Source organism: Myxocyprinus asiaticus, chromosome 10, assembly GCF_019703515.2.
Source record: "Myxocyprinus asiaticus isolate MX2 ecotype Aquarium Trade chromosome 10, UBuf_Myxa_2, whole genome shotgun sequence".
Classification (NCBI taxonomy): Eukaryota; Metazoa; Chordata; class Actinopteri; order Cypriniformes; family Catostomidae; genus Myxocyprinus; species Myxocyprinus asiaticus.
In genome coordinates this window covers 6,754,007-6,769,986 of record NC_059353.1, presented here as the reverse complement: position 1 = coordinate 6,769,986, position 15,980 = coordinate 6,754,007, and the positions used below count along the sequence as shown (strand labels likewise).

Genomic DNA, 15,980 nt, shown 5'->3' with positions numbered 1-15,980 from the left:
AAATTTATCTTTCTACAATATTTTTGTAGTTAGGAAAAACAGTACAAAAATAGTTATACAGTATATTCCAATTAAAATACTGTACAACCCTATTTTATTTTAGTTTTTTTTTTTTTTTTAATTAAAAGCAGCCTTGGGCAAAAAGAAACGGAGAGAGAAACAGTGTGGAGGTCCTGAATAACATAATCAATAATTTAATTTTAAGTTTGGATCACAGTTTGTTTATGGACTAATAAGAAGCACTGCTGCATAGAACAGTGTGGTCATCAATAACAGCTACATCAGCAGCAGCCTCACAGACTAATGAGAACTAGACTAGATGTAAAGTAAGACCACTACAGAGTCTGAGCAGGCCTGCAGGTACACACACTATAATGAGACCTGGTGCAGTTCATATTTAACACAAACACACACATCTCAAAATCTTCAAATCAATGTATCTCTTAAAAAGACAGGTATACTCAGTCATAAGACATAAAAATATACACAGTAAATCCAGCACACTACTTTATATAAGGTACTTAAAGATGTAGAAAGGCACACAATATAGGGCTGGGCCATATATCAAATAGTCCCAATATAATCACGATGGTTTTTAAAATTAAGCATAAAATTAAGTTTCATAAAGAGCGCATCAGCAGACTAATTTCACGATTCTTCAGGGCTGCACAATTAATCAAAATAACATGGAAATGGCAATACGGTCATATGTGATTATTAAACTGCAAAAGACTGTGATTTAAAGAAAGATTTATAAACACGCATGTGTGTGCTTCAGAATAACCAGTTGATGCACTGTTCTGTGCACGCACATGGGGTTGTGAGCAGTTCACATGCATTGTGAAAGAAAAGTACTGCATGTTCAAGCATTTGCACAATTCCAACAAACATTAGTAACCACTACAAATCTACAAATGCAGCACAGGGGTTTAGAATGAATGCATTTTTTAAACAGACTAAATATCATAGATTTATACACTTATCAATCATGTCAGTTATTGGCCATAACATTAATATTATGGTCTTGCGATCAGTATCCGTCAAAATGTCAATTTATTAGTGTAGCAGAAAACTGTTCTCAAGTCAAATGTGGCCGCATACAGACCTGTCTGGCCACCTCTCTCAGGCACGCCACACCCTGCTGGAAGTTTGGGAAGACAACAGAACCATATTTCTGATACTCAGGGATGGGCCGGATCTTCATCGTAACTTCAGTCACCACTCCCAGAGTTCCTGTGGATTAAGACATCATCATAAGCACATAATCAGCATGTCAGTGGACTCATGAGCCAGGATTTTCACTAAGCAGAGTATCATAGCGGTGACTTCTTTATTGTGAGGTTTGATCACGGACGATCTGATTCAGTATTACACAGACTAATGGACTCTTCACACTGAGTGCTAATTTTTCCAGCAAATTTCAGCCAGATCAAAAAAACGAAAAAACAAAACAATGAATCCTCATGTAATGAACCATCTAGAACAGTCTAATTCACATTTAAAATTACAAAATAGTTTAAATGTTCTCACTACAAAGTGAACTGATTGAAAAGGCTAAGCCAATATGTGGAAGAAAGCTGCAAAAACTATAAACTTTTATGACATAACTTTCTGGAATACTTGATTCTGATTGGTCAGTCACAGCATTCTGTGGTCAAATATTTTTGTATAATAGGAAACAGATTTCCTACTGTACATAGCTAGTTTAATGTCTCACGTATCTAGAGATGGGAACCTTAAGGAATTTAACGATTTCGGTTCCAGTTCCTCTAAACGAATCCGGTTCCTTTACTGTTCCATTACAGACAGTGGTTGATTTGTAAAAACAATTCAAGGGGGAAGGTAAGTAACTAAAGCTTATGGGTCATTAACAAATAAATAAGTTTGTCTGAGGTGTTAAAAATAAGTTATCATTTTCAAATCTAGTATAAAACACTTAGAAATGTAATCTTTGTGTCCCATTTTTGAAAAACCTTAATAGCATTTTTTTTTTTTACACAATTTTAAACTTTAACCATCAAGTAAAAAGTATTATAATACTTTATTTGCACCTTGAATACATGAGTATAAACAAATTAATCATTAATTTCAAAAAAGATTTCAAATGCATTTTTCAAGGTAAAAATATCGGTTTTATAATTATAAATACATAAATTAATCATATTTTAAAAAACAATTGTTTCACTGCTTATTTTTTTTTTAAGAAATAACAATAAAAGATTATTCTGCACTTGTCATGCCAACATTTCTTTTTGCTAGAATTTCAGCTTTTCATGAAACATTTGAGACATTTTCTTATTTTTTACTGTCTCTTGACACCACATGAACATCAATATGACTATAAATGGGTTTTTTTAAATATGCTCATCATAGAAGAGGTGTATTCAAGTAAATGTTTTGTGTGAATTGCATTTTTTATGTATTTAATTTCTTTTTTTATTTATTAGTTTTGGACAAAACAATTAGCGTCACGTCATTGTCCCTTACGCATGGCCATAATATGCACCAGTTACCCTCTGTTATTCTATTTTATGATGAATTTTGTGAAAAGATTCCACGTAAAGATCATTAAAAAGGTTTTTCTCTAGATCGTTCGCTCACAGACACTCATTTTTCTACTACAATACAATAACCGAACTAGTAAGGGAAGTTTGGGCTGTTTCTATGAAAAAAAAATTGGTCTACACATATTTTATGGGTGAAACCCTGATTTATTTATTTTTTTTGTTAAAAACATGATGCTTACATGCTGTAACTGTACATTTGTCATAGCAATATCTTCCCTTCTGTTTTTAAAAAAAATAAAATGTATGTGCAGTATGTAGCATTTTTCATGTAATATTCACCCTTTTTTTTGCCAATGCGTGAACGGCTTGTAACGCAACTTAAAAAATGAGTCCTTCCCGGACTTTCTAGGTTGCCTATTAAAGCCTGTAGACTGATTTTCATGCGAAGGGAGCGGGTCGCTTTTGCCGGGAAAATCCAAAGGATGTGACGTTTATGCACACTCCTGAGAGCCTTGCCTCGATGCTTCTCTTCCTCTATTCAACAGCGACAACAGACAGTCTGCAACACTAGGTAACGTTATCTTAGAGGTGGAATCCAGCAAACGTCCGGCTCCCAGCACAACACTGACTCCTACACAAACTCCGAGTAAGCCAAAAAAAAAAAAAAGCTAACTTGATCTTGCCTGCTAACGCTGACGAATTGCAAGCTATCTTGCTTCGTAACTTTGAAATAATTTGAACGATCTTCTCTTTATACTAAATGTCAGGTTAATGTCAATGTTAATCTGTAATTATTCAGCAAGGTAAACTACAATAACACATGAAATGAATGCTAGACAATGTTCAAGATAATGCAAAAAGACCCATTCATTAGTGTAACGTAACTTGGTTATACAGAAAATATATACATTCTATTATCATAAAACAATAGCACATCGATATATCAAAATGACAGTTGTGATGGAATCACATCAATACTGAACTGTGTCAACATATTTATAATGTACAGTCTATTTTATAAACAGCTACTGTCATCATCCACCAAATTTAGCTAACAGCTATTGATAAAGCTGGCTAGCTAGCTAAAGCTGACATAGGCTATAGTATAAATGCAGTCAATGTATCATGCAAAGAAAAGTGATTACTTCAAACTACATTCAAATGAACCGACTTATAAGGAGTCATTGGTTCGTACGGTAATCAGAAAACACTGGTTTTATTATGTGAATGTGTACCACATTTATTATTATGTGCAAAATAAAGCTAAATAAAGTAAGACCACTCTGCTTCATGTCAGAGTCTAATCACCCCAGTCTGGTTTTATTTTGCAGTACTGTACATTATCCCTCACATATCTGGAATGTGTTTCGTTTTGTTCAGTTATCCAAACTTTGCTAGAAAATGACGAAAATTGACATTATGCAACTAGTTCTCATTTGAATTTTCTAGATTTTCATCTGCGATTCACATGATTTGAATAGTTCTTAACACCAAGCAAAGTCTATTACCACCAGAGAAACACACACTCTCTGCTGGGGGTCTGTGTGTTCATTTTCACCTGAAAGCTCAAGTTTCCTGCTCTTCTAAAGGAAGCAGAGATTTACAGATGGTGTGTTTTGTGACATAAAGCAGGTCAGTATAAAACGACACGTTTGGGGGGAGCAAAGCACAGCACAGCACGCTTCCTGTCCCACACCAGCATGACCTTTGACCCCTGGGTCTCTGCTTCTACACTCATTACTGAGTTCAGAGCACACATGTATGTATAAGTGTGTAAAACTGGTGATAAAGTCCTGTGGAGTGTTTATACTAGCCATCAGAGAAACCGCATGCTGTGCCACTAGATGAGGGTTTATCATGCTGGGCAGAGGGTTTATTCCAGCAACCCAACACTCCTCAATAACCAGTGAAGATCACTTTCATCAGTTTATTCTACGTTCAACAAACAAATTCTGTGAATGTCTAACCCAACCCTTACTGTACCTCAACCCCAGTAGCAGCAAATGTGAATCGAGTGAGAATGTTGCAGAACAAAATGTAGTTACACAATAAATACACTGCATTGTATGTATTCTTATGTTAGCACATAGTAGTTAAAGACACCTAATATAAAGTGGGATCGAGGACTCTAGTGTGAACACCCTCCAGAGTAACTCTTTCTATTGGCAAAATATGACTTAATGCCTTGTTCAACATGAGAGCTGCTGTTTGAATTAAATTTAGTTGTTTGTTTTGTTTTAGTGAAAAAAGTACTTGTTTATTTTTTTGTGTCAAAATTGTGCAGCCCTGTAATAAAATTAAAAAAGTGCTCAAATGACAGAATAATCGTGATTAAAATTTTGAGCAAAATAATTGTGTTTATTATTTTAGCCATTATTGTGCAGCCCTAACTGAGACATCAGAATTAGAAATCGAGATGTGGGAGTGTGCACTTTGACTTAGGACAGTAGGCGACCACCTAGCAACCATGTAGCAACACACTAACAACACTTTACTAACCACTTTGTTAGCCCATTTCCACCAAAATGGTTGGGGGGGGGCGGGTTCCTGGGTCGGTGCAAATTCTCAAACTGTTACGCACATTTCCACCATAGAAAAGGCAGTTCCGGGTTCGAAAATCTGGTTCCGCATCAGCCCCAAAAGCTTGCTGGTCTCTATGCAGGAACCGATTATGTCAGGGGGCGGAGGGCGTGATTGTTTCGTCACCAGGTAAAATTAACCTAACAACAACAACAGTAGCTACCATCTGCATGCAAGTACTTCATCACTCTATAACAACAATAAAAACCCCACAAAAATGTCAGACATCAAAAGCGTTTGGGAAACGCGGAGGAAACAAGCACTATACATGCAATATGGTCTTTTACAGAGATCCAAGATAAACTAGAGAGATCGCAAAGAAAAGAAGAAAAAAAAAAAGAGTCTACAGCAAGAAATGATGCACGCCGGTGTTTTGAAGCTGATCTCAGTAATTAATGGATTTGCCAACTTTGTTAGCTTTCCCTACACTCTTCTCTCTTAATTTGTGAATTTTTGTGTTCAGTAAGGGGATTTCTGACCAGCTACACACTAAGTTAGGAAGATCGCGGCTATCTGTTTAGTAAACCGGTGGGATTCTCAATCAAGACGTAAAAATAATATTACATGCAATGGCAAAAATCCAAATATAACCATCTGCTACACCAATGCTAATAACAATTCCACTGTTACCGCAAGTTAAGCCCCAATAAATAATGTAATTGCGTTACCTGTCGTCTTGAGCATTGAAAACAGGATTAAAAGCTGTACACAAACACTGTGACACGCCATGTTTGTTTATGGGCAGGTAATATAGTCACGTAAAACTACCACGTAGCCACGTATCCCGTTATGTCGCCATTCAGGTTTCAAGTCTGTGGAAAAGCGTTGCCGGTTTGCGATAAACTCCAGATTGCCCTGGCCATGGACCAGCCGATCATTGGCTCGACACGAGGACCATCGCATTTTGGTGGAAAAGGGCTAACAGTAGCAACACCCTGAAAACCACCTACAGCACCCTAGCATCATGGTGACTACTTCTGCATGGGCAAGCACCACCTAGCAATGACCAAGCAACCAGTTATAACACCCTAGCAACCGTGTAGCAACACACTTACAACAGCTTAACAACCACATAGCAATGCCCCGGCAACCACCTACCACACCCTATCGTGGCAGCGAGTGTTGCACAGGCACCACTCACATTTTCTTCAGAAAAAAACACTTGTTTACAGTAATGCACTTTCAATGGAAGTCTATGGGGCAAGTAAACAGACAAATGTATGCGATATTTGATCAGTAAAGTTGTCTAAATCAATCTTTTGAGGTAGGACTACTTTTCTAGGTGGATGACTTCTGGTCATGTGCTATCATTGACAATATTTTCTGTGGCGATATTGTAGATAGCACTTAAGTTTAACCTAGAATATTTCTTTAAATGTATGCCAATAACCGAGTTTACTATAAAGCACACACCCACACCTCTGAGAGTCCTTACATCTAAAGATCTCATGCCTCAGAAACAACAACAATAAATCTGTCATGTGAACTTTAGTGTCTAAGAGGGGAAAGGGTGAAATGGGCCCGTGTCTAAATGCCTCTGACATTGCAAAGCCATTAAAAAAAGCCAGATGTCCTTCCTAATAAAATCATGAATGCTTAATTAATTCAGATTAATCCTGGTAAATATTCATCCTCCCACAAAGAATTCATAAATATGAGCCATAAAAAGCACAAGATCATACTAGAAAATGCAAAGATGAAATTATGATGCATTTGAATCAATTTAAGGCTTCATTAATGGCTTAATGACTTTTAGGATACTGTTAATCCTCCTGTAATGCACCAGTTACTGTATGTGCTACAGCAGACCTGTAGGTATGTGTGTGTGTTACTGACATCAAGCAGAACACTGTACACTGCCTCTACTGGTTATCCTGTATAGGCAACTGCAAGCCAGCTGACCTCAGATAATATCCAAACCAACATAAACAACAAACAAAAAGTCATGCAAGTTTGATTGTCGAGATCCAATTGTCCAATTCCAATAATTGTAAACCAAAAAAATGTCTCCGTACTGTAATGCCTCTGGAAAAAAACTATTAACTTGAGCTTCTTTTTGTAAATATCTACAAAATAGGCATCATTTTATTTAAGCACAATATAAATCATTATTTACTGATTTTTATTTTGTGGTAAAATATGAACTTTTGTGAGATTCACTTGAAAAATCCAAACCTTAAGACACATAAAACACACAAAAACACATGTTCGTACCTTCTGAGCCCAGTATGAAGTGATGTATGTCGGGCCCAGTGGACATGCGGGGCCCCAGACAGCTCTTCTCAATCACTCCTCTAGGGGTTACCATCTTTATATGCACCACCTGTGAACAAAAAGCAAGATCACAGGTAACATAAAAGAACAACACGGTGTGTGTGAGGCTGAATCTGATTTACTTGTTCACAGGCTCTGTTCCAAACTCTAGTTTGGTAACACAGCTGCGCGTGTGTGGGCATGTGTGTTTGTGTGATTGATAGAGATCGACGAACATACCAGATCCTCGATGTTGCCATATATGTTCTTCTTCATGCCCGACGCCCTCGTCGCCACCCATCCGCCCAGAGAACTGAACTCCATTGAGTCCGGCTCATGTCCCGTGCAGTAACCGCTCTCATTCAGCTGCATAAAAACACACATACAGATCCACAACATAATCTCAGAAACCCTTATTGAAAATTACAATTAAGTCAGACAGGGCTGTATATATAAAAAACATTTAAAAGGATATTCCAGGTTCAAGCTAAGCTCAATTGACAGCATTTGTTGCATTATGAAGATTACCACAGAAAATATTTTCAACTTGTCCCTCGTTTATTGAAAAAAATCTCTGTTACAGTAAGGCACTTACAATGGAAGTGAATGGGGCCAGTCCATAAACATATATATATATATATATATATATAAACAAAGAGCAGCCTCAATTGCCTTTTTGCTTATAAAAACAGTTACAGCATAATAGAAATATGGACATACGTTTTCATTAAAATTTTATTTTATAAGAAAATGTATTAAGTGCCATCCTTCCTCTAGAAGATATAGGCCCTAAAATGTAATTTAAGATGTAAGGCCTCTATTGGTGCTGTTCAGTGATATACCCTGCAGTGACTGGAGATTTGGGGTGCTAATTACAGAACACAGATGAACAGGTGTGTTTGCCTCTCAGTTGTTACTAAACTGTGTGTGTTTTAGCATGGCTTGTCCAATCAGCATCCAGGACTGAAACGATCCATGTTATAATAAAAATTCTAAATGCAATATGGTCAATAAAACATAACAGCCTCACAGGAAATGTGTTTCTGGACAAACAGTGGTATTCGGGCTCTATGAAGTGTTACAGATCTGTCTCCTGTGGTCAGAACTCACAGTGCAGTTTGTGTGAGCGTGAGAGAGCTCATAGTGTTATTGATCAGTCTCAGATAAAAAACACACTCCAGGTGATTTTTTTAACTACAGCCCCTAGAAATACAAATACAAACTTTAATGTTCTGCCATCTGTGCAAACGATGTATCCTGCATTAACACACACACACACACACACACACACACACACAGTGATGGGCTGACTGTGATGCATGTCAAGCAGATGCACAATACTCTTCATCACACCATTAGTACCAGTGCCATTTCTCGACATTAGTTTGGGCCATCTGCTGTGTGTTTGTGTATTTGTGGACAGACAGGAAGGCACAAGCAAACTACCTGTTTTTACTCTTGAACATGAATGCCTTTATACACACAAACAAATACAAATACACAAATGCACAAATACACAAATAAAACATTTGGGACCTGCAGAAAACTCTCTGCTTAGAATTGAACTAGTTTTTTTTATACTTGTTTTAAGATCATACTGCATATCACTGACCTGTCTCTCTAGATCCTGTCCAATGATTCCAGCCTCCACATGAGCTGTGAGATTCTTCTCATCAATCCACAGTATTCGGTTCTATAAAAAAATACAAAAAATAACATGACAGGTCAAACTAATGGAAACCTCTCAGTTAAACAAGGAATGTCAGATTTATCACTCAATGGGAGAGAGAGTGAGAAAGAATAGAACAGAATTAGAATAGAATAAGAACATAGTAGAATACAATACAATAGCGCAGAGCATAAAAGAATAGAACAGAGAAGAATAGGATAGAGAAAGAGTCAAATACAATATAATATATTAGAATTAGCGTACAATAGAATAGAACAGAACTAAATACAATGGACTAGAAAAGGAGTGGAATAGAACAAAAGAGATTAGAAATGAATACAACAGAAAACAAAAAGAGTACAATAGAATACAATAGAAAAGAATACGAGTATAATGGAATACAGTAGAAAAGAATAAGAGTACAATAGAATACAATAGAAAAGAATAAGAGTACAATAGAATACAGTAGAAAAGAATAAGAGTACAATAGAATACAATAGAAAAGAATAAGAGTACAATAGAATACAGTAGAAAAGAATAAGAGTACAATAGAATACAATAGAAAAGAATAAGAGTACAATAGAATACAATAGAAAAGAATAAGAGTACAATAGACTACAGCAGAAAAGAATAAGAGTATAATGGAATACAGTAGAAAACAAAAAGAGTACAATAGAATACAATAGAAAATAAGAGTACAATAGAAAAGACTAAGAGTACAATAGAATAAAATAGAAAAGACTAAGAGTACAATAGAATACAGTAGAAAAGAATAAGAGTACAATAGACTACAGTAGAAAAGAATAAGAGTATAATGGAATACAGTAGAAAAGAATAAGAGTACAATAGAAAAGAATAAGAGTACAATAGACTACAGCAGAAAAGAATAAGAGTATAATGGAATACAGTAGAAAACAAAAAGAGTACAATAGAATACAATAGAAAAGAATAAAAGTACAATAGAAAAGACTAAGAGTACAATAGAATACAGTAGAAAAGAATAAGAGTACAATAGACTACAGTAGAAAAGAATAAGAGTATAATGGAATACAGTAGAAAACAAAAAGAGTACAATAGAATACAATAGAAAAGAATAAGAGTACAATAGAATACAATAGAAAAGAATAAGAGTACAATAGACTACAGTAGAAAAGAATAAGAGTACAATAGAATACAATAGAAAAGAATAAGAGTACAATAGAATACAATAGAAAAGAATAAGAGTACAATAGAATACAATAGAAAAGAATAAGAGTACAATAGAATACAATAGAAAAGAATAAGAGTACAATAGACTACAGCAGAAAAGAATAAGAGTATAATGGAATACAGTAGAAAACAAAAAGAGTACAATAGAATACAATAGAAAAGAATAAGAGTACAATAGAAAAGACTAAGAGTACAATAGAATACAGTAGAAAAGAATAAGAGTACAATAGACTACAGTAGAAAAGAATAAGAGTATAATGGAATACAGTAGAAAACAAAAAGAGTACAATAGAATACAATAGAAAAGAATAAGAGTACAATAGAATACAATAGAAAAGAATAAGAGTACAATAGACTACAGTAGAAAAGAATAAGTGTACAATAGAATACAATAGAAATGAGTAAGAAAAACAGTTTAGAATAGAATGCAATAGAACACAGCAGTATAGAATAGAACAACAGGATAGAACAAAGCAGAAAAGGATAGAATAGAATTAGAGTGCAACAGAATGGAACAGATGACAACAGAACAGATCAGAATACAATGCAATAGAACACAGATGTACAGAATAGAACGACAGAGTAGATGAGGACATGATAGAATAAAATAAGCACAACAGAATAGAACAGAACAGAATAGAGTAGAACAGAATAGAACTGAAAAAACAGGGCAAAACAGAATGCAATAGAATGCAGCAGTATAGAATAGAATAGAACTGAATACAACAATAGTACAGAGAAGAATAGAGTAGAATAGAATATAACTGATCACAATAGAATAAAATAAAAATACAGAATAGAACTGCATAGAATAGAATAGAACTGAACAGTACAGCATAGAACAGAAAAAACAGTACAAAGCAGAATAGAGTAGAATAGAATATAACTAATCACAACACAATAAAATAAGAGTACAACAGAATAGAATAAGTTTACAATAGAATAGAATAGAACTGAACAGTACAGCATAGAACAGAAAAGAATAGTACAGAGCAGAATAGAGCAGAATAGAATAGAACTGAATAAAACAGAGCGGAATACAATATATAGAGTGTAGCAGTATACAGTAGAAAAGAGTAGAATAGAATACAACTGAAGAAAACAGAACAGAATAGAATACAATAGAATTCAGCAGTATAGAATAGAATAGAATAAAATAGAGCCGAAAACAACAATAGTACGGAGCAGAATAGAGTAGAATAGAATAGACTGGAACACAATAGAATTAAATAAGAGTAAAACAGGATAGAACAGACCAGAATAGAATTTAAAGCAATAGAATAGAAGCATACAATAGAATAAACACAGAACCGTACAGAATAAGAACAGAATAGTACAGAGCAAAAAAGACTGCAACAGAATGCAGCAGTATAGATTAGAATAGAACAGAGTAGAATAAAAGTACAATAGACTAGACTAGACAGGACTAGAATAGAATCATACAGAGCGGAAAACAATAAAATAGCACAGAGCAGAATAGAGTAGAATAGGAAACAATCTTTACTGCCATATGTACTGGCCTGTGGGAACTGTTGTAGGTACAGCTCTGCATCATATAGGTGTAAAAAAAAAAAAAAAAAAAAAAAAAATCACAGTAATGCACAGCCTCTTGTGGCTTATTGCTTAAGCAGAATGTGCGCTATACAACACAATACATGAGTCAGATTATAAACACATACAGAAAGAAAAGAGAGATTCTGAGTACACTAGAGTGTTTCTACACTAGAATGAGAGTGAGAAAGAGCAAGTCAGAGAGATTCAGAGAGAGAGTAAGAGATTTTGATGAAAGTGCAAAGACTGACATTGTGAGCATATCTGCAGGGCTCCATGAAATCCACATGTCAAACTGATTCACTGCTGTTGAACTCAGCCCACATATCTGAGCTTACAGCATCAGGACAGAGAGAGGTCACTGTGTGTGTGTGTGTGTGTGTCCAGGTATAAACCACAAACCACTGCAACACAAACAGCTGTTTGAAGTCCTGTCTAATGTCTGCCGAACTGTAATGCTTTTTTGCTGACAAGTCAGCACATTTAGAGCTCCGTTCAACAATAAAAACACACATATAATCACACCTTCACCCTGCAGCCAGGGCATTAGCCGGTGTCTGATTCAGAGATTGTCAATGTTAACCTGCGTTTGTCCCCTGGTTTCCCGCGGGGTTAAATACACTTTAGGAAACAGCCCTGTCTCCACAGATGGCTCCGCCCCTCCACTATCAATCAAGCCACTGCACTCATAAAACAACCGTGCTTATGAGTCACTTCCTTTCATGTGCATGACCCCACGACCCCTACAACAGGTCATAGCCAGAGATGAAACACACTGAGAGGAGAAAATGAAAGAAAGTGAAAGAAAGAGAGGGGAACTGACACCGTGTGCTGTTCCAGTGTGCACACACATGTATCTGATCTGATTTCAACTCAGGAAAAAAGAAAAGAAAAACAAACATTATAAAGAAACATTATAAAATAAAATGAACATAAAAATACCTAAGATTCTGCACTATTTCTTATATCGTTATGCTGATAAAATAATTAACCCAAAAAAGATTATTTAAAAATAAAATATGTACATTTTTTTAGTGGTCTCAAATTTTTGGTCCCCGCTGTATGTGTCCATGTCAGCGTTTACTCACCATCTGAGATGTGTCCAAAGACACAATGGAGCGAGTCTCCTCATGGGGGCACTCTAGAGCACTGGACACACTCGTACCACCTGATCAGAGAAAGAGAGAGTGAGATGCACAGAGATATCGAAAAATTCTTTGTCTGTGTGTCCTTTACTTAAGTACTTGCCTCCGTATGGTATCAAGCAAGTGTTGTGTTTACAAGCCAGTTCCACAATCTTCTCCACATCCTTGTGACAGCCTGCAAAAATGAAATCTGGATAAATACATTAGATCTCATTCATAAAAATAAAAGCAGTGCTAAGCTTACACAATAATTTTGTCATAATTTACTCACCCTCATGCCGTTCCAAACCTTTATGACTTTCTTTCTTCCATGGAACAGATGAGATACTGTTAGACAGAATGTTAGGGACTGACAGCCTCAGTCACCATTCACTTTCAATTTACGGAAAATGAGTTGCTCAAAATGTTTCCTTGTGTTTCACGAAGACAGAAAGTCATATGAGTTTGAAATGGGGGTGAATAAATTATGACAGAATTTTTGTGTGTGTGTGTGTGTGTGTGTGTGTGTGTGTGTGTGTGTGTGTGTGTGTGTGTGTGTGTGTGTGTGAACTAACCATTCATGTAGAACTGCAGTAGTTCTGCGGCGCGTATTACAAGAGGGGCGCGAAAGACTACCCTAGTTTTCAAATCTCGTTCCCCTATCACACATTTAAATGTGCTGCAGCAACAATACACGCAAGAACCAATGAAGCTGTACACAATTTTTGCTTCTCTTGCAACTTTTGTCTTCTCCTCCTTGAAATATAGCGCACAAGTAAAATAGGCGGTTTTAATGAGGATTTTCGAGCTTGACAGTCACGATCACGATCCTCTCATCTCCCATTCTTGTGTTCCAACAATGAAAAAAGTTATGCTGGTTTGAAATGTCTTGAGAGTTGACAATTTTTTATTTTTAGGTAACTATTCCTTTAACATTGTTCCTTTAGTATGCCTTTTTTGTAGTAAAGGATCCAGAAAATAACAGAACAATGTAGGTCAAGTGACAAAAAATTATTACATTTTCAATGAATAGTGTATTTTTTTGTATTACTTCTGACGTGATTCATCAGAAACAGTTATATGAAGCTGAAAGAAAATGCAGTTTCTAAGTAGATTTTTTCCCCAACCCAAACGTTTTTTTAGTTTCAAAGTGAGGTGTGATCCTAAAATAATTGAGAACCACTTCCATTGTAAAGTATTTCTGAGTGAAACTGAATATTCAGAAGGAAATAATGAAAGGTGGGACTTGTTTTCATCCTCTGAGATTTGATTGGATTGTGATGTAGACTTGAAATAGGCTATAATTAGGGATGGGACAATATATTGAATTTTGGTATATCACGCACCAAAACAATGATAAATAAATGGCTCGATATTTCAAAATTTGCAACATTGTTTTCTGTCCATGTGATCATAAATTAAATGACCCATCAATCATCATAATCTCTCTATCGCTTGATTTTACCACTACTGCACTTTTTTCTACACTGTTTACAGGGTTCACACAAAGTCCTTAAAGTGCTTAAAATGCTTGAATTTAGCTTTTCGAAATGTAAGAACTGGTATACCTTGAAAATCCCATTGTTTTGATGAAAAGTGCTTGAGATGAAAGCGGATTGTTTCCTCCGTGTAATGTGTGTCCATCAAAGATGAGGCACACTCCACTTTCATTGAATAATGTGTCTTAATATCCTTTCAGTTCTTTACAGTCAGATAAAAAAATAGTAATTTTAATCTCACACAGCATGGATGCGCTAAAGAAATTTTAGAGATTCTCATTGATGTTTGTTGAACCTTTTAAACATTTCTAGTACAAATGAATGTAAACTCAATGTTTTTACTTGTAAATTGTACACATTATTTAAAACAGTGATAGCTCATATCATTATTATATACAACATTTCATGATATAATATTAATTAATATAATGCCGAATTTTTGTACTTTTTGCTCAAACATTTTTTAGAACATAAAACATTTTCTGTAATATTTAGTCATTTAAGTGTTATTATGTTGAATCGAGATTATATCGAATCTTGAACCTCATATCGTATATCGAACCATATCGTCCCATCCCTAGCTATAATACTATTGTTTAATATTATTATAACCTGCTCACGTAGCCTTGGCTACCTCAGCTGTAAAGAAAAAGTATTTTCAGAGGCGCAGGAAATTGTTACTTTTTTTTAAGAATAACGTACACTGATGAATCAGACGCAATAAGACCAGGAACATTAAATAAAAAAGCAAATAGGGTCAATTTTGATTCGATTTCTTTAAATGTGTTCAGATCAGGTAACAGATCAACCAATTTACAAAGACTGAGATTGATTTTTCTACATCTACAAAACACAAATCGCAAAAGATGGGATACTCTGATTTAGTCCTGGATGTTAGGATACAAAGAATGAATTCTCAGAGATAGAGAATGTTCAGGAGAAAGGCATAAAAAGGGGAGGCACATGATTTGCTGCCCACACGGGACTGTGCTCATTAAAGCTCAGCCATCAATCAGAGCTCCTTTGCGTGGTGAAATGGGTATTGTCAGAAATCCGCCAATCAGCAAGCAGCTACTCTGGCCGGCAGAGTGTCACTGGTGGCAAAATTCGCAATTCCCTCTAATTAAAGCTGTACCTCATGAATATTAATTAGCATTCAGCCACTGGTGCACTTAAACTAATGTTAACCATTTGCAGCCACTCACTCGGCCAAACCACCATGTCCGGCACCCGTCCTATCCTCCCCTCACGCAGGGCAAAGATTTCATGCAGGCAGTGTCCTGAGAAAAAGAAAACAAGAAGATATTTAGTTCATACTGTTATGGTATTTGGTCATGAATAGTAAAAAAAAAAAAAGAAAAGAAAAGAAAGAAAATCAGGCACAAAAATAACAAAATGCTAAAATACATGGTACAAATATGGCAACACCATAAAGCAGGAGGTTCACAAACTTTTATGTATGTTCACTACAAAAAACTTCTATGATGTAAAATATTGACTTGAAATCAGACTTCAGCAATGCTCTATCCTTTCAAAAAAATATAAGGAAATAAATGATAAATGTTCCATTACATAATAGTAAATTGTT

At 35.5% G+C, this 15,980-nt stretch overlaps 1 protein-coding gene across 1 annotated transcript in view; it reads right to left on the bottom strand.

Moving 5' to 3' along the window:
* The window catches only part of LOC127447415 (alkyldihydroxyacetonephosphate synthase, peroxisomal-like), a 72,924-nt gene that overhangs the window by 33,325 nt on the left and 23,619 nt on the right, over positions 1-15,980 (bottom strand). Inside the window, exons 5-11 of the mRNA XM_051709288.1 lie at positions 15,598-15,672; positions 13,018-13,089; positions 12,858-12,937; positions 8,953-9,033; positions 7,581-7,706; positions 7,302-7,410; positions 1,106-1,233 (exon numbers count right to left, since the gene is read on the bottom strand). Of these exons, the coding sequence (XP_051565248.1) occupies positions 1,106-1,233; positions 7,302-7,410; positions 7,581-7,706; positions 8,953-9,033; positions 12,858-12,937; positions 13,018-13,089; positions 15,598-15,672 (671 nt within the window). The remainder of the gene's footprint in view (positions 1-1,105; positions 1,234-7,301; positions 7,411-7,580; positions 7,707-8,952; positions 9,034-12,857; positions 12,938-13,017; positions 13,090-15,597; positions 15,673-15,980) is intronic.